This window comes from Pyrenophora tritici-repentis, chromosome 10, assembly GCF_003171515.1.
Source record: "Pyrenophora tritici-repentis strain M4 chromosome 10, whole genome shotgun sequence".
NCBI classification, from domain to species: Eukaryota; Fungi; Ascomycota; class Dothideomycetes; order Pleosporales; family Pleosporaceae; genus Pyrenophora; species Pyrenophora tritici-repentis.
Window position 1 is genome coordinate 1959374 of NC_089399.1, and position 17846 is coordinate 1977219.

At 48.2% G+C, this 17846-nt stretch overlaps 8 protein-coding genes across 8 annotated transcripts; 3 read left to right on the forward strand and 5 right to left on the reverse strand.

Moving 5' to 3' along the window:
• Positions 1-25: 25 nt before the first annotated feature.
• PtrM4_045720 (uncharacterized protein) lies at positions 26-316 on the reverse strand (the record flags this gene model as incomplete). Its single annotated transcript, XM_066104598.1, has 1 exon — positions 26-316. The coding sequence occupies one exon, from the start codon at positions 314-316 to the stop codon at positions 26-28; it is 291 nt and encodes a 96-aa protein (XP_065959162.1).
• Positions 317-1152: 836 nt separating this feature from the next.
• PtrM4_045730 (Atrophin-1 domain containing protein) lies at positions 1153-2412 on the forward strand (the record flags this gene model as incomplete). The annotated part of the gene is made up of 1 exon (XM_066104599.1): positions 1153-2412. One exon carries the CDS (start codon positions 1153-1155, stop codon positions 2410-2412), a length of 1260 nt encoding a protein of 419 aa, XP_065959163.1.
• A 166-nt stretch (positions 2413-2578) lies between these two features.
• PtrM4_045740 (Dimer-Tnp-hAT domain containing protein) lies at positions 2579-3832 on the forward strand (the record flags this gene model as incomplete). Its single annotated transcript, XM_066104600.1, has 1 exon — positions 2579-3832. The coding sequence occupies one exon, from the start codon at positions 2579-2581 to the stop codon at positions 3830-3832; it is 1254 nt and encodes a 417-aa protein (XP_065959164.1).
• A 120-nt stretch (positions 3833-3952) lies between these two features.
• Positions 3953-5454, reverse strand: PtrM4_045750 (uncharacterized protein; the record flags this gene model as incomplete). The annotated part of the gene is made up of 3 exons (XM_066104601.1): positions 3953-4546; positions 4618-5275; positions 5312-5454. The coding sequence occupies 3 exons, from the start codon at positions 5452-5454 to the stop codon at positions 3953-3955; spliced, it is 1395 nt and encodes a 464-aa protein (XP_065959165.1).
• A 331-nt stretch (positions 5455-5785) lies between these two features.
• On the forward strand, positions 5786-9844 carry PtrM4_045760 (uncharacterized protein; the record flags this gene model as incomplete). The annotated part of the gene is made up of 3 exons (XM_066104602.1): positions 5786-6258; positions 6725-7513; positions 7609-9844. 3 exons carry the CDS (start codon positions 5786-5788, stop codon positions 9842-9844), a joined length of 3498 nt encoding a protein of 1165 aa, XP_065959166.1.
• Positions 9845-10399: 555 nt separating this feature from the next.
• On the reverse strand, positions 10400-11428 carry PtrM4_045770 (NhoA, Arylamine N-acetyltransferase; the record flags this gene model as incomplete). The annotated part of the gene is made up of 1 exon (XM_001937162.2): positions 10400-11428. One exon carries the CDS (start codon positions 11426-11428, stop codon positions 10400-10402), a length of 1029 nt encoding a protein of 342 aa, XP_001937197.1.
• A 1115-nt stretch (positions 11429-12543) lies between these two features.
• On the reverse strand, positions 12544-13578 carry PtrM4_045780 (Metallo-hydrolase-oxidoreductase; the record flags this gene model as incomplete). The annotated part of the gene is made up of 1 exon (XM_001937161.2): positions 12544-13578. One exon carries the CDS (start codon positions 13576-13578, stop codon positions 12544-12546), a length of 1035 nt encoding a protein of 344 aa, XP_001937196.2.
• A 515-nt stretch (positions 13579-14093) lies between these two features.
• On the reverse strand, positions 14094-15692 carry PtrM4_045790 (UbiH, 2-polyprenyl-6-methoxyphenol hydroxylase and related FAD-dependent oxidoreductase; the record flags this gene model as incomplete). The annotated part of the gene is made up of 6 exons (XM_001937160.1): positions 14094-14693; positions 14759-15124; positions 15176-15237; positions 15294-15445; positions 15496-15592; positions 15650-15692. 6 exons carry the CDS (start codon positions 15690-15692, stop codon positions 14094-14096), a joined length of 1320 nt encoding a protein of 439 aa, XP_001937195.1.
• Between the last annotated feature and the right edge of the window lie 2154 nt (positions 15693-17846).

Sequence of the window (17846 nt, forward strand, 5' to 3'; positions counted from 1 at the left end):
GCTGGAGTTTGAACAGCAGGGTTGACTATGTCAACTGTATCTTGTGTAGGCGCTCGGCATTGGCTCTCGCGGTTCGTGTAGAGGAGGATGGAGCTGATGATGTATTTCTCAGAGCAGCGGCTGGTTCATAGTCGGATACGAGTGGAGGGAGAGGTTCGGTCGGCTTTGTACGAGGCTGAGTGTTGCCCGCTGGATCTACAATGTCCCAGATCTCTAGGGCTTCGCATTGCATCTTGATTTGGCGGTACCAGGGGATCCATTTGCTCGAGTCGGTGAGGATGACTGTTGCGTCCCTCTGGCTCTGGTTTGTCGCCATTATTGCGTGTTCGTTGCTCGTTATAGAGGCAGTGAGACTCTTAATTGTCAGATTAGATGAGATATTGCACAAAAGTGATGGATGTTCATGATTGATTGTTCTTCGTTCTAAGGTGCGCGCTGAGAGTTTTGTTCTGCTAAGACGCTAACCCGTTATTAGCTAGCGGTGTCGGCACTTTCGGCTCGACACGCCTGCTATCTGACAATAACACGTTAATGCTTACCTTTTGCTGCTCATAGTGGACTAAAAGAGAGTCCATAATCAAAAGAGATTGAGAGATAGACGATTTATCTCCCTCCGCGTATAGCGTTGCTGATGCAAATGGTTGTAAAAATGTATGTGCTTTTTGTAGTATATCCAAGGTTGTCAGTAATCAATATCTCATCAATATTGTTGTTTGATTTGTTTGATTCGGAGCCAACCAACTAACCAACAGTTAGCCACTGTATTTCTGTCAATCAATCAACCAATCTTGAGAACAAAATGTTGATAGGATTGGTGTTGTTTGATAGTAAGCGAGGGAGGGGGATACCTAGGTGAGGCCTCTGGGATAGCTGCTCAACGACGAATTCTTAGTGTTGGATCTTGCTTACTAAGCCTACTCGCGTGTAAGTTATATGACCTAGGTTCCATCCCATCTCTCACTCACTCCAGGCTAGTACGTACGAGGCTTAGCGCCCACAACGCTAGCTGGCAGAGACATAGATCTCAATTCCTGTAGCACAATACACAACACGATTCACACATGTTCCATTCCTAGTGCTACTGACATCAGGCTTATAACATTTAACAACACCTTACTTTCTCGCGGCTCCGGCTTACTTTTAGCCTTATCCATGCCCTCTATACCAGCAAAACGCAAGCCCGAGGCTGCCGAAGAAGCTGATACTCCCTTCAAGCGAGCACAACGTACGCGCAAACCTACGCTCAAGGCGCTGTTGGGTGACGGCAGCCAGCCAACCCAGCCGATAGAGCTGCCAGAAAGTACGCCGGATCCGCCTACAGAGCCGCCTACAGAAGTTATCGAGCCGCCCACACGGGCTATTGAACCGCCATGTAAGCCTGTACAACAACCCGAGGAGCGCCCTCGGCGGGCATCACCACTGCCTATTTTGGCTGCCTCACAAGCCTCTCGGCTCACTGATGAGCCAGCCTGGGAGTCGCAGTTAATGTTTGATAAGCCAGAGGACTCTATTGTACAGCCTTTAGCTTTCTCTAGCGCTGCCACTGAGGCTTCGGTGGAGGAGGATAGCGCTGTGAGCGTCGATTTTCGCGACTTTGAGGGCGTCGATTGGTCGCGATTAAAGGGGTTTGTCGCGCCGCTGAGCACTCCACGAGGCAAGGCAAGCTGGATTTTTCAACACGGCTGGCGTGTCTGGAAGGAGGGTACTCACCACCCAGATGAGTTGTACTTTGTGTGCAAGTACTGTCATATTCATAAGCTACCTAATGGTGTACACCGAGTAACGAAGTCAACCACTGCCGCCAACGGGCACCTCCAGCTTGATAAACCTGGTCATCGGCTCAGCAAAGACGGTCCAATCCTAAGCAAACCTCTCCGCAAACATGGACAACAATCACTTCGTCAGGCAGCTCTAAGCGGTGTCAAATTTAGTCTAGAGGCGTACAAGACTATAGGAAACTTCGACGTACAAGAATTTCGGCAAGCAGCTGCGCTCTGGCTGGTCGACAACAACAGACCACTCCGCGAGTTTGAGACGCCGGCTTTTCGCAAGATGATCAGGCTTGCTAATCCTGAGGCAGAGGCGGCGTTATGGAGGTCTCATAACAGCGTGTCAGCGTTCGTGATGAGGTTGTACAGTTGGCTACGACCTCAGGTGGTGCGCGCGTTGGCTGAAGCCGAGAGCAAGGTACATATAAGCTTCGATGGGTGGACGACAAAAGGCGGCAAACGTGGCTTCTTTTCTGTAGTTGCTCACTACGCCAACAGTAAGGGCGCGATAGTTGACCTACCCATCGCGCTGCCGCAGCTGGTGGGTGCCCACACTGGTGAGGCGATAGCTGACGCTGTAACCAAAATCCCTGCAATCCTTCAGCATCAATCGCAGCAAACTCGGCTACTTTGTGCTCGATAACGCTTACAATAACGACACCGCTGTTAACAAACTCGCCGCGATGTACCACTTTTCTGCCTCCGATCGCCGCCTCCGCTGCGCTTGCCACATACTTAACCTTGTTGGCCAAACGATTATGTTCGGGAGGGATGCTGACGCGTATAACAACGCCCTGGAGAACACAAAGATGGAGGATTTTTACATGAAGGAGTGGCGGAAAGAAGGACCGCTTGGCGTGTATCTTGATATTATCAACTACATCAACCCGCCGAAGCAGTGGAGCATTTTTGAAGATTGCCAACGCGAGGCAGTTAACAGCATGCCCACAGGCGCCAGCGGCGGCACTCGCGAGCCAATTAAGCCGTGTGTTACACGTTGGAACAGCTATTACGACTGCTTTAAGCGCGGAGTTCAGCTCCAACAAGCTATCAACGCATACGCCACGTACCACATTCGCGAGACTGAACAGGCTGACGAACAGGCAGCTATTAGAGGAAACAAGCTGCCTGATGTGCCGCGGTGGATGAGGTCAGACGGCCTTACGGCGGCTGACTGGGCGGTGATTACTGAGTACATGGCGATACTGCAGCCGCTCAAGTTTGCTACAGATCGCCTCCAAGGCCGCGGCAAGTGTGGCCGTTTTGGCGCACTCTACGAGGTGATCCCAGTATTTGAGAGTGTGATAACTGAGCTGGATGCACGCCTTCGGCCATACGAATCGGTCAACCACGAGCCATCTGAGGCGCCCGAAAATCACATCCCGATCAACCTGCGAGCCGCGAGGCGAAAAGCGAGCAATTACTTTACTAAGATCCTCCAAAGTCCCATTTACTACGCAGCTACGGCACTATATCCACGATATAAAACATACTCTAAGCGCTTCTGGCGCAACAAACCTACACAATTGAGCACCGCGCACGCGAAGTTTCTGCGGGTTTGGGCTGCCTACAAGCCTGCCGCTGCTGCCACAACACCAACCCCTGCGCCAAAACCTACCATGAGCAGCTTTGACGACGCTATCGACGCTATACTAGATGAGGACGGCGAGCATACAATGGAGGTGGAGGATGAGTACGATAGCTGGTTAAAAGAGCCTATATGGACGTCTGATCAACACAAGGAGGGTCCAACAGCTGTACAGTACTGGTTATCGTTGAAGCCGAAGTATCCACATCTTTCACGATTGGCGATCGACGTGTTGACTATACCCGCCTCCAGCTCTGATTGTGAGCGCGTTTTTGCGGGAACTGGCGATATAATTGAGCCACAAAGGCGGAAAATTGGCGCGCAGTTACTGGCTGCTTTGGTGTGCTTGCAACGGTGGACTCGTGCAGGTTTTACAACACCAAGCACGACAACAGCAGCAAAGCATACTGATGAGGAGCTCACGGAAGAGTTTGCGATAGGAACGTGGGAAGAGCCGCCTGCAGAATTGTCATAGAAACGTCCCTTCAGAACCTTAAGTCTATCAATATTCAATCAATCAAGCAACCAAAAATTGGCTCTTCAGTCTCATCAACTCAAACAAACAAACTGTAACCCTAAGAAATGAGCTAATCAATCAACATCTACGCCTCAAATGTTGGTTGTTTTGTTTGTTGACTTCTCTGAGTATATCCCAGTCGTCAGAAGTAAGACGGATCTCGTTAAGGTGTTTCTCGTTATCGTGCATAAAGACCTTAATTGCAGCCATCTTCTTAATAGCCCGATCCATAACTGAGTACCATGAAGACCACCGAGTCTGATTGTCAATCCCTAAGCGGAGGCCTACCTTGCGATCCCACTCTGCTGCATGTATACTTGAGTTGCGCAGCCAGACACATAGTTGATGTAATTTGCGTAGTGTAGAGATGTTCTCAATACCACAAAAGTCCTCATCAACAGACCCATGGCTATCAACGCTGCGTCTTCGGCGAGACAACCTTTGTCTCTGTGAGGTTTGTGGAACAGCTTGGGCTTGGGCTCTAGGGTTTCTCTGTCGAGAAGTAAGAACGCTTGAAAACTCTGCGAGAAGCTCTTCCCCCATAACATCCGTTACGGCGTCGAGAGCAGCGGTAAGAGCCTCCTTAGAGGATGCAAGCAGGAATGCCTGCAAGGATAAATTGATAATATGACCGATACATCGGATACGGCGCTCTTTAGCAGTAAATTTAACCTTGTTAATATTAGCACCATCGCGTAACTTAAGCAGCGAAGGCCGATTTTTATATTAAAAGCCATGCTTACGTTGTGCTTAGTTCGAAGGAGGGTTTCAAGATGCTCCAAACAGGTATCGTTAGATGTTGCGTTATCACCCGTATGCCAGCCAACTCTAGACTGTATCCCATATTCCTCGAGGGTTTGAAGAAGTAAGTGTGCTTGCTGTTCTCCAGAGTGGCTGTAACGACATTCTGGCAGTCCTAAAAGAGCCTTCTGAAGCTTATATTCGTGATCGACCCACTGTGCGCATACAGCAAGGAGAGATGAACGGAACGGTGATGTCCAGAGATCTGTTGATATGTGGATAGGACTCACAGCCGTCGATAAGCTGCCTTTAATTACATGGCCTTTATAAAGCTGATAATTCGAGGCGATAAGACGTACGGCTGTACGTCGACTTGTGATAAGCTGGTCTTCAATAAATGGATTGCAAGCAAGCGCTAGATCCCTCATTTCAGACCATTCGATTGATGAAAAGGCTATTCGACGTCGAGTCAGAAGACCGACAAGCGCATCGCGATACCCTTGTTCATTGAAGGCGTTGCGGATAATTGTCTGATCAGAGACAGTCCTAAACACTGAAGTGATAGCTGGTTGCGACGACGAAGAAGAAGTTTGCGAGGGCTGAGAAGACTCTGACGTTGTATGATATGCTAGAACATGGTGGATAGAGTTTACTCGGTGACTGCTAAACCATGAGCGACAGCGTTTGCACACATACTGCTTTTTCAAACGCTGGCGCTTTGCATTGCTGGTGTTACAGACAGTTTCGGTTCGTATAACAGCGTCAAAGTGTGGCGGCGTTGCGGGTCTTCGCGACGGTGGCGTTGATATCGCACTTGCTGACAAGGTATTCGATGACATAACGATAATAGATGCTATAGATAATGGATTTGTTGAGATTTCAGGTTAGTGGGGAGTGGTTGCAGAGTTTTTGAGATGCAAAGGTGGGGTGCTTGGCGCCAAGCCTCTTATAGCGTTTTTAAATCGTTCACGCGTTTAAGGATTTTCTTAAACGCGTGAACAGTTTAAGCTGTTAAAGCGTTTTAAAACGTTTTAAGCTAAAACGTTTTACGCAAACGCGTTAAGCTGCCCATGTATGCTTCCAGAATGTGGGTGCTTTCACCACGAGCGCTGTCTCGTTGATAATCTACGTGCGCTCGACCAGGACTTTGGCAAATGTCCAACCTGCCACATGACTATTTGCGTGCGCACATTGGCTGATTGCATCAACTCTGACCGTCAAGCCATCTTCGGCTCACAATTCACTGCTCTGCGTAGCGAGGTTTTTATCGTCTTCCCGCACCGCGATGAAGCAGTGAAGTGCATGTCAGAAGAGGAAGCTGCAACTGCACTATGTCGGCTCGTGAAGGACTATGTCGACGTCCACGCCGAGGAGCTCTTTCGTCTTTGGGGAACCAATCGCGCTGAGCCAGATTGGTATACGAGTGTCGTGCACACAGTTGTCAAGCTCTTCCAGGGCTGGAACAGAGCCTTCCGGAACCGCTTCTTCCCAGACTCTGAGGTCTTCCTCAAGCTCATCGCATGGGCTGAGTTGGTGCGCTTGATGAACACGACGCGTGTCCTGACGCAACTTGCGCAGGGTGAAGATGCGTTCTTTCCTCAACTTCAACAGTTGCATTCAAAGTTCACGCTGTCTCGGAACCTGTATGAGCTAGAGAAGAAGACGGGACATCTGCATAGTGTGGGCGCTTTTGACTGCGACAAGATTGCACTTGATGCAGTCCGACTGGCAATGGAGACTCACGTGTCATGAGCGTTCATCAGAGAAGCGTGCGCTAGAACGTGCCCCGGTGATAATCATTAGTCGTGCATTCAAATTCAGGTAATGTTGAGAATACCTGGGTTCAGTCCAGGGTAGAAGGTGCTTGAGAGTCACATGATATGCTGGTGTGGCAGGCACTGCCCGGTGGGCAATAGCACCCACCACAATAGAGTGAGACTGCGACACTCAACAAGATAGTCAATACAATACGTTGCAGCCACCCCGCCTTGTCCCTCCTCCCACTCGGTTATCCATAGTAGTCATACTACTAGAGGGACCTTGTTCCAATAGATATCCAGAAACGAGTGATTTTTATTTAGTAGATGGAGTTTTTTTTGAATGGTTTAGTGGTTTCAAAGCCGCGATACAAAACGAGGCTATTCAAAACAACATCACGCTACAGCACATAAGCGAGATAAACGACCCTAGGAAACAAGATTGCAAGAATCTAATTCTAGAAGAGGACCAGGAGCTTCAAAGCAAACTAGAGGAGATAGGGGAAGCAATTACGCAAGTTATCCAACTAGCAGCTGACAAAGCAATCCCAAAAGTCAAACTAGGTCCTAAACCAAAACCCTGGTGGAACCAGGAGCTTACTAAGCTAAGAAGAGAGCTTACTCACTGCCAAAGAGTCTACACACAACAATTGCAACAGTTGTCCATCCAAGAGGCATATCTATTCAAGAAAGACTTCTTAATAGCGCGGAACACCTACGCAAGAGCAATCAAGGATGCCAAGAAGAGACATTGGAATAGCTTTCTAGAACAAGAAACCCCACAGTCTATCTACAAAGCTATGGCATACACAAAGGATCAAAAGGTCGAAAAGATTCCACCTATCCATGGAGAGATACTAGAGAAAACATTCAAAGGAAAGTGCAAGGCCTTTAGAAAAGCACTGTTCCCTCCTCCTCCAACAGCAGAACTACCAAGCTTTCTAAACTATCAAGAGAGCATTTGGGACTGGCCGCAACTATCAATTTCTGAACTAGAACAAGCCTGTTCTAGTAAAGTTAAAAGTAGTACACCAGGGCCTGACGCCATTACTCAAGATATTATAACCGCTACGTTTAAGTTCAACCCAGAGATCCTCTTCATCGCCTACTCAATCTTGTTCAATTACGGATACCACCCTCGGTGCTGGAAAGCAGCTACAGGAGCAATTCTCAAAAACCATCTAAACTAGACTACTCTCTCCCGAAAGCTTATAGAGTAATTACTCTCTTAAACAGCCTAGGGAAGGTACTAGAGAGAATTATCGCCAAAAGACTAGCTAGTCTAGCAGAAACCACAAACCTCCTACACCCCTCACAAATTGGAGGTAGAAACAAGAAATCTGCAATAGACGCCGCTCTCCTCCTAGTAGACCAGATTCAACACAAAAAACAGCAAGGCCAAATTACTTCCACAGTGTTCGTGGACGTCAAAGGAGCTTTTGACCACGTCATACACAACCGATTTCTAGACCGACTTAAGAAACTTGGACTCCCAATTAGCTTAATTTGCTGGGCGAAATCCTTTCTCTCCAACAGGACCCTAAGACTAGCATTCGATAATAAGATTGAAGAATTTAGCAAGATTAGAGCAGGCATCCCACAAGGCAGCCCAGTATCACCAATCTTCTTCCTTATCTATATCCGAGACCTATTCCCAGCCTTACAAAGCTTTCAACTATCGTATATCGACGACCTATCTCTTACTACCTCATCAACCTCTCTAAAGAAAAACATAAGAGCACTGCAAAAAGAGATAGCTACACTCTTTGCCAAGGGAGAGCAGCTAGACATTATCTTCGACACATCCAAAACAGAGCTAATCCACTTCACCGCTAAGAAGGAGAGGATAGAAAGAGCCCTCATACTCCCAAACAACGACCGGATAGAACACAAAGACACTGTCAAGTGGCTAGGTATCTATCTAGACAACCGACTATCATTCAAATCACATGTGTCTATACGTGTAAGCCAAGCCAGACAAGCTTTCTACAGGCTAGGAAGACTAGCGAACATTGAACTCGGCCTATCAACACACGCTATTAGACAACTATACTTAGCATGTGTAACCAGCGTGTCAGACTACGGAGCACAAATATACTGGCAAAACCAACCCTACGCTACAAAGAAACTACAGTCACTACACAACCTGGCTTGTCGAAAAACACTAGGAGTGTTTAGAACAGCACCAACAGTCCCTACAAGCCTCGAAGCGAGCCTACTACCACCAGCAATTAGGCTTAACTCAACTATCCGGAACTACGCAAGCAGAGCAAACCTGCTAGCCAACACCCATCCAATTGCAAAGGCAATAACTCGGATCCAATCAACTAATCTCCAACGCTCAAAGAAACCAAACCAGCACAGACAGCTACAAACTATTACTAACGCAATTCCTAAAAACAACAAAAGGGACACAGAGCAGACTATCCCATACCGGTTTAGGCCATGGGATACTCTAAACTATACCGTAACAGTCTCTCAAAAATCCAAAGAAGAGGAGGCAAATGCGCACCAAGCCTACATTAAAACAAGGCTAGACAATTACACGACAATATACTCAGACGCCTCGCAAACACAAGAAGGAAAAGGAATAGGAGTTGGGATAGCAGTCTACAACTCAACTCAGCAAGAGATCTACTCAGAAACAGTTAATATCGGACAATACCAGCTAGTCTACAACGGCGAACTAGAAGGGATCACACGAGCATTCGAATACGCAGCAAAGAACGCTACAACCGACCAGGAATTTGAGGTCTACGCAGATAACCAAGCAGCAATCTACAGGCTTAAAAACCTATCAGATAACCCAGGACAGCATTGGCAACTCCGATGTCTAAAAGCGGCAAATACGATCCGACGAAAACAAGCAAACATCCACCTACTCTGGGCACCTGGACACACAGATATAGTTGGAAACGAAAGAGCAGACTACCTAGCAAAAGAAGCAACCAAAGAGGACCCCAGATCAACAACAAAGAGCATTGCCTACCTGGGCACGACAATCAAAAGGATACAACAAACGGAACAACGCCAAGAGTATGAGAAATACAAAGCAAGAGCAACCGCTCTAAACAAAGCTACCTACTCAGCCAAATACCCTCTTAAAATCAGCAAAACCATCCAAATGCCACAGAACACGAAAAGAGTAACCTCTAGCGCCTTCTACTCTCTTAAGCTAGGACACGGATACTTCAACTCCTACCTAAAGAGATTTAAGAAACGAGACTCTAATCGCTGCACCTGCCAAAACATCCAAACGCCAGAACACCTACTACTGTACTGTCATCTATACAAAGACCATCGAAAAACGCTCCTACAAACAATCAAACATCGCCCAGTCACACTACCACTACTACTCCACACTAGTATAGGTATAGAAGCAACCCTAGCTTTTATCACTAGCACCAGAATAGGAACAAGAAAATGGTACCTAGGACAGCCAACAGAAGACCTACAGAGAGACACTGTATAAAACTAAAACCACAACCCTCTCCTTTGCCACAAGAGCCCGCTGCTACATCTCTTTCTACTTATCAAACTGCTCTTTAGCACCTGGCAACAAACAGATACAAGCTATCTTTTGTAGAAAAGCCAAAAACCATATTAGCGAACCATACCAGAAAACCATGTAAATTAGAAAAACCAAGATAGAACGGCCTTCGGCCAAAGTCCTACATAGTCTCTGACTGAAAAAGGACTCTAATGGAATAATAATAATAATAATAATAAAGCCGCGATACATACCGACCTTTCACTTGATTGCAGCTGTGGATCACGAAGGATATATCGATTTACATTGAGGGTTCAATCAAGAAGCATCGTCCTTTCTTCGATACCTACGTTACTGACAGAGATGTCAACAAGCAAGTCAAGCTGGCTTGATTCTTATCGATTGCAGATCACAGACAATATAGAGGCTCGTGCACAGTGGCACGTCCCAGAGAATGGTCTGTGATCTGCAATCGATAAGAATCAAGCCAGCTTGACTTGCTTGTTGACATCTCTGGTTACTGAAAATGCATTCAGATCATCCCAGTCGGCGATCTGCTGGAATCCCGTTCTTTTCCTCTTCGGTTAACTCCACGCCGAAAATCTCTTTCAATGCTTCCACACGCTCATCCTCTGTCTTGCAGTCCTTCAGAACCCGTCGATCGGTACCGATAGTCTCCTTAACCTCGCCGCCAAATAACGTGACATTTCCAACAACAACTTCGCGCTCCTCGTCCATGATCATTTTTGTAGATGTTACATATCTGGTAAAGAATGAGCGTTTGTTTGCGGACGTATACCACGACATGATCTCATAGTCCTGAGGCAGAAACTCCGTCTCAGTGAAACAATACACCGGCACCCACTGGCTCTCTCCATCGTCCACGGGATTGTAGCAAACATCATAGCACCACAGCTTGTTGGAATGTGTTCCATACGACTCTGCTATGGCACGTGATTGTAGGCGTATCTTTCGTGGAGCAATGCTGGTTGTTTCAAAGCCATCCCGCAACGGACAAGGCAAGCAAGGACCCATAGATCCCATGCCCACGTCCACAACATACCATTCGTTGTCAAGTCGGACAAGATTGAGCATGTGGTTCCAGCCATCGTAGGTCATGGCCTGGTTGCGGCGGACCTCTGGGTAGGGGCTCATTGCGCGTGATACGCGACCGCCGCAATTGCGCACTTCGTAGCCAAGCGAGCGGAGGACTGTCCCGAAAAAGGTGTTGTTCTCCATGCATCGTCCTCCACGTCGCTTGGTGACGATCTTTGTGTAGAGGTCCGCGACATCAAGGGTAATGGTTTTGTGTGCGGAGTAATGTAGTTCAAGGTTCTCGAAAGGCACAGTGCAGGTGTGATATCTGACCAGGGCCTGCAGAAATGGGAGCCCATGCTCGGTGGCGGTAGCCTTGGTTCGGTCCGATAGAACAGGCGAATCGAGATACTGTTGTGGAAGTCCGAGTCGCTTAAAATAATCCTGCAACTGGACCTCACTGTAGCGAGGACGGTCGCCGTCGCTCAGCGGTAGTTGAGTCAAGGAGGTGGGCACCGAAGTTTGTGACATTGTCAATATCAGGATTGTGGTTTAGACGTATCAACCAGAGTCGATCAGAAGATCAATACAGATATGTGATGCAACGTCGGAGATGTATCTACCTAGGCACAAGACTCGGATGTGTCCCGTTGCGCGTTGATTGACGCTGGGAGGCGAGACATGGACACGGACACGGCTGCTTCGGAGTCCATGCGTCGGATGGTGAATCGCCATCCCCACTTTATGACGTCTTTAGCCTAGATGATACTAGCTTATCGGGTCTAACTCGGGATTACACCCGGACTTGCCGCGGCAGTTAGCGTGACCTTTAGCGAGCCCGGGCTAGTTGCGCTCTCCTCCAACAGTCACTTTTTCTCTAGTCTACGCACCTTGGAGATGAGCCCCACCACCACCATGTGCAATTTTTGCGGATCAAATTAAATGCATTGACTCTAATCATCTAAGTATTTTACTGTACTACCGCTACGTAATGGGCTGAAGATACCGACCCCAATCCCTTCTCTCGCTGCCGAGTGTAATATGTGCACCACTCATATGGCTCACATTACAGATCCAGAGTTATCACTACAGTGCAAAACTTTCGCAATGAAACCGCTGGCTCATGCACCTTGGATGAAAGTAGTAACAGTATACATGAGTAGTATCTGACCAGTAATTGGTTCAGTCTCTGGGAGAGTGTACACAACTTACATTTCAGCACAGTCCGCAACAATCAATTAAGTGGGTCCTAGAAGGTTCAGATTGGATTGATTGATTACCGCTTTAAGCCTAGTAGTTACCTATAGGAGTTTAAGCCCTACCTAGATAGGTAAGTGGGTCTAGGAGAGTGACCGGATTGAATTGATTGTTGCGGAGTCTACATTTCAGCAGCAGTCATGAAAACACCAAGAAGACCAATCAGTACATGAAATCTAAATCTGATTTTCTACATAATCGATGCATTCTGACGATCTCTAAAATCAGACATCCATATCAGCATTGGATATATGAAGCTGAAGCGCTTGACAAGAGCCTCAGCTACGAGGCTGAGCCCGACTTCCTGAAGGCCTTGGAACCGGGCTGCACATTACGGACCATTGCTGGAAGTGTCTAAACCCAGAATATATCTAAAAGTATGAGATGACTCAAACAACTTCCCGCGCAAACTCCGCCAAGAAACCCCAGAAACTCTTCTCCTTCCACCCCTTAACCTTCCACTCATTTGCCCCCGCTGGGAAGAACTTCACAACCCCCCTTAAACTTTCATCATGCGCAATTACCGGAAAAATATTCTGCCAAGCATCAAACTCTGTCATCTTCTCTATACTCCTCGTCGCCTCTGCCGCGCAAAAGTGCCACCCACCCTCCGCAGGCGTAGGATCGAAGAACGGCTCCTTGCGGCTTTTCTTCGGGTGCATAGCGACGAACATCTCTCCTGGACAACTCGGGGGCACCATGGGAAGACGATGGCGTAGAGGATGCGGGGCTATCTCTTGCGGTAAGGGATTGTAGTTTGTGGGACGAAACTCACCCCCATGATGCGCAATATCGCCCCCCAAGAAGATGAACGTCGGTGGCTCAACCGTCGTACGCGCGAGCACAGAGATATGTCCCACCGTATGTCCCGGCGTATTGAGTAAGTAAAAACTTCCATCGCCGTAGAAATCCAGGGCTTGGAATTTGCCTATTTGCAACCTTTTGCCGAACTCTTCGTTAGCGTCGTCAAAGTCAACCTCACACAACTGCCGTCCTGCCCACGCACGCTCATCAACATGCGACTCCGGCACCGTCGGAAATGCAGGCACAAAATGCCTTTTAAACCCCGGTCCGACGATCAAATCTGTGGTAGGCGGGAAACGCCCCGGATCGCCCACGTGATCGAAATGCCAGTGCGACCATATGATCCCGCCGATATCAGTAAGCGACACACCGTTTTCAGTTAGAATGGTAGCAACGTCCTTTTCAACCGTGATAATGTAGCCCGAGCGCTCGATTCCCTGAACGAATGTTGTGGGGCAGTTTTCTCGCCAATCTTTGCGCACGCCGAGGTCGAAGAGAAGGGTGGCGTGTTTGCTGGTGTTGGTGGGGTGGCGGATTAGGAAGGAGTAGGATCCGACGGAAATTTTTGTGAAGGAGCCGATTTGAGGGTGCATGAAGGTGTTTGTGGGGAAGCCGCTCATGTGGCTGGTTGTGTCGATTATGGAGACGTTGACGGTGTGGTGGGACAGGGGAATGTTTAGGGGGGGAGGGGGTTGTGTGGATGCCATTTCTTTACTCCGTGTTGCAGATGTAGCTTGTGATTCGTTTCGCTGATATGTTCGTTTGTGAAAATGGTCAGGTGTACAGGTGATTGGAACCATGCAGTGCATTTGAGCCTCAAAACTCGCGATTGTGATAAGGGAGACTCGGAAAAGCATAGTTCCGCATGGGTGTCACAACAGTGTTTCTTTGACGAATGTGCGGTATCTAACTTTGCGGGCTGTACCGATGATGGATAGAAAAGGTGGGGTAATTGTGGAAATGTAGCCGGCATGGAAGGGAACGTTGAACCTGATTCGTTGAATTTACAACGCTACGTCTAGAATGAAGAAGCGTTGCATCGACGTGTCAACCCCAAAAGTTCTTGAAAACCGGGACACACGAAATGCAAGGCAAGCAAGCATCATCCCGTATATATCACAGGTATCTAGATAATCTACAGCACATTTTGCGTTCGCTGCGTTTGCAGCCTAGACATAGCTGTGTCCACATCCCCTCGAATATCATGAAACCATAACCAATCAAACCATGCATCCTGTAGTCTCGGTAGAATCTTGCCCATATCAGAGCCTCGTTCTTGGTCTCGAAAAAAGACCATGTCACCCACTTCCGCAGCCCTGTCCAGCTGCTTCTGAGCTCGTGGCCGTCGCACCGAATCGTAGGCGTCAAAGGCTGCAAGAATGTATGAATTGAGGCTCGAGATGCTTTGTGGAGCCGTTGGGAGTTCCCCAAACACGGCCGACAATATCAAAGCGTCTTCCAGGCCTTGAGCAGCGCCAGCAGCTTGGAAAGGCAGAGAAGCATGGGCGCTGTCACCCATGAGAACCACACGATCGCGGTAGTATGTCGAAGTGTGCTTGTGATGGAAGAGACCCCATTTGATTGGCTTTGCCAAACGAAGAAGTCGGCGGAAGCGATCATCAATGTCGGGGCCCTCGAAGTCGGCCATCTTGATCTCCTCGGTGACTTTCTCCGTGACAGCGCATTCGAGCATCCACGGAGTGTCGGTAGCTACGCAAAGAAGGAAGTTGAACTCCTATCGTTTAGTATTGGTCAGCACGTATTCAAGGTGTAAATATGAGCGCGGAAGAGTCAGCTTACCTCGCCACCCGTGATGCGATAAGTAACAACACTACGCTTGTTGCCGAAGTACATCTTGGCAACATCGGTTAGATCTCCCAGAATCGCTTTCGCTTCAGACATAGAAATGACACCTCGATAGCAGTAGGCGTCGGCATATACTGGGGCGACCTGGGTTGGATAGGATGGTTTTAGCACGTGCTCTCGCGCAATGCTCTTGATTCCGTCGGCGCCAACACATATACTGGCCTCGGCAACGTCACCATCCGCAAATTTGAGACCAACTTTGTCGGAATGCTGCTTGATGTCCTTGAGAGACTTATTGAACTTGACAGTCTCTATCGGGATGAAGCTTGTCATAATTTCCAAGAGCTCCTTTCGATGTGCCTATCCCATGTTAACACAGCGCCATGACATGTTGACTACAACGCTACTAACCGATTTTCGATTGAAGTCAGGGTGACCCCAACATGATTTACCGTGCCATGTTTGATCTTGGCCTGGAAGCATTGGTCAGCAAGATGATATGGTGGAGAAGATGCTAGATAATACGTACCGAGACCTTCCTTGATGAGCAAGCCCTCAAAGAAGACATTCTGGGCATCTGCGGGCTTGTTTCCAACACAAATCTTCTCATATTTAGGACGGAACTCTGGCTCGATAATGTCCATTGCCCGTAGACCGTTAGGGGCAAATCCGATACCGGCACTTGATGCGATCAGACAGGGTACACCGCCAAGGTCTCTGGAGGATCTCACCCAGCAACCGAGTATTCCTTCGCTTCCTCATAGAGTGTAAATGATATGCCTTTCTTGTGCAACCCCATAGCCAGTGCAAGGCCTGCAATACCGGCGCCTAGATTTTGCTTTAGTTGGATATTCGCTACATGCGGACCAGATCATGCAACTGTACCGACAATGGCGATATGGAAGTCGTTGACTGTGTTTCCAGCCATGATGAAGTTGGTCAGTCTGTCCGGCGTGATGTCAGCTATATGTTGTCATTTACCAGTGTAGCGTAAGCCTATAGATATGGTAATAAAGTATCAAAGGTATTGCAACGACATGACATAGGTTCACACAGAGGATCGGGAATAGATGGCTGATAAGACGATGAAGGAGCGAAGATGCGCGCTGCAGATTGGCTCAAAACTATCTCAGAAGGTTGGTTTTCGGCCTACGCGGTCCAAGATGACGTAACGCACCAGATCGCTCGATGCTTGTTAGGTGTTAACTATCAGTCGTGAGTGGGGGCATCTGGTGGTTTATCGATAACGGAACCTCCACCCCTAGCTCCCCCCCCCCCAACATAGCCGGATCCCGGCCGCAAATCTCACTCATTACCTTCCTAATCCGGTACCTTACTTTTCGCAAGTCCCCAAGCGACAGGCTGCATAAAGCCATGGCGACTTTAGAGGAAGAGCATGCGCCCGAGACGGCTGCTTCTGCCAGCAAACGAAGACGCATTGCTCTGGCGTGCAACGCGTGTCGTAGTACGCGTCTGCAATAGTCACTAGTCCGCGGAGCGAGATCACGTGATGCAATCTGGTACAGCCCATGATGCGTACGGACGGGAGCAGGCAACACCGATCAAAGACGAGTACGACAACAGCAGATTACATGCATCTACGTCGATTTTTCAGGGAGAAATATGACCGCTGCAGTGTTCAACAGTGTTTTAGTGAGGCTATGTTGAAACAACTCGTGTGATATAGTATGCAAACCTTCTCGGGTGTTGAGCATGAGTTTATGGTAAGTTCGTTGCCTTAACAGTCGCTGGATGATTAGTGGTGAATAGTCGTGGGCGTTTCTCTGAGCAATCAGTATGAAAAATCTGCGAAGGAGGGAAGTTTCAGAGTCTAAGGGTTTTCGTGGGGTAGTTTGACGTTTGTCTAAGGTTGGATGAAGGGTGATTTAGGAATTGATGGTTGTTGCAGAAAGCCTGCGCCAAGGACGTGAGAGGATGATATAGGTAGACTCCGCAACAATCAATTCAATCCGGTCACTCTCCTAGACCCACTTACCTATCTAGGTAGGGCTTAAACTCCTATAGGTAACTACTAGGCTTAAAGCGGTAATCAATCAATCCAATCTGAACCTTCTAGGACCCACTTAATTGATTGTTGCGGACTGTGGATATAGGTGACGGGAGTGGTTGTTGGACTGAACACCAAATGCCAAAAGAACGCATAGATCCATTCCAGTTCTCAGACTTCCACGAGGCCTGTAATCTTGAACTATAACGTAATCTGTCAGGGAAAATCCTTGAGTACCTATGGCAGCTTAGCGTTAGCATTTATCAATTGTAACAATATATGATTGTTTGGTCCACCCAGCTCCTCCCATTAAATCGCCTCCAGACACTGAACAGCCTCAGCCTCTAGCACAGTCTCTCTATCCATTTCAATCAAACACATGCTTCCCATATCTTCCTTCCATCCTATGACCGATGTGATTTATTCGAGCCGCGACCCAACCCCCTCAGGTCCACCAAGCGCATGAGTAACAATCATTCCCGTAATCAGCTGGTGAAGAACCAGCTCTCAGGTGACATCGAAACGATACCGCAACTGGTGAGATTATATACTTTGCATTCAATGGCAGCTTTGAGGCGGCTGGAGACTTCATGGTTTGTTGGCTGCTACAGCGAGCATTCGGACTGGCGGCAAGTTACCGATGCTGTAGCCGGGAGTCATACGCCATGGTCCAAGCATATACATATGTGCCTACCGGGTCATGAAATGTTGCCCAGCTTACCCAGCATTCCTAAGTCGGACGCGTCGACGGGTTTGTTGGCGTGATCCGCAATTGTGCAACATGGGAAGTTCGTATCACAGCTAGTGTGCACCAACTGCCTACAACATGGCCACGCTTGACTCGGGTATCCGACTACGAGAAAATGTGAGTAAAATACGGGATATTTATCGCTTTAGAGCGTGCTCTACGGAGGCATATATAGCACTATATGATCGTTAGGGATCATCGTATGCGACATGGCGTATGTAGCTCCGCTGTATTTCGAGTTTACAACAGCATGGGAGCTGTAACGGGCTGAGCCCGAGGTCACATGACTAGGCCAGCGGCCTAGTCGCTTCCTTCCTTCTATCACT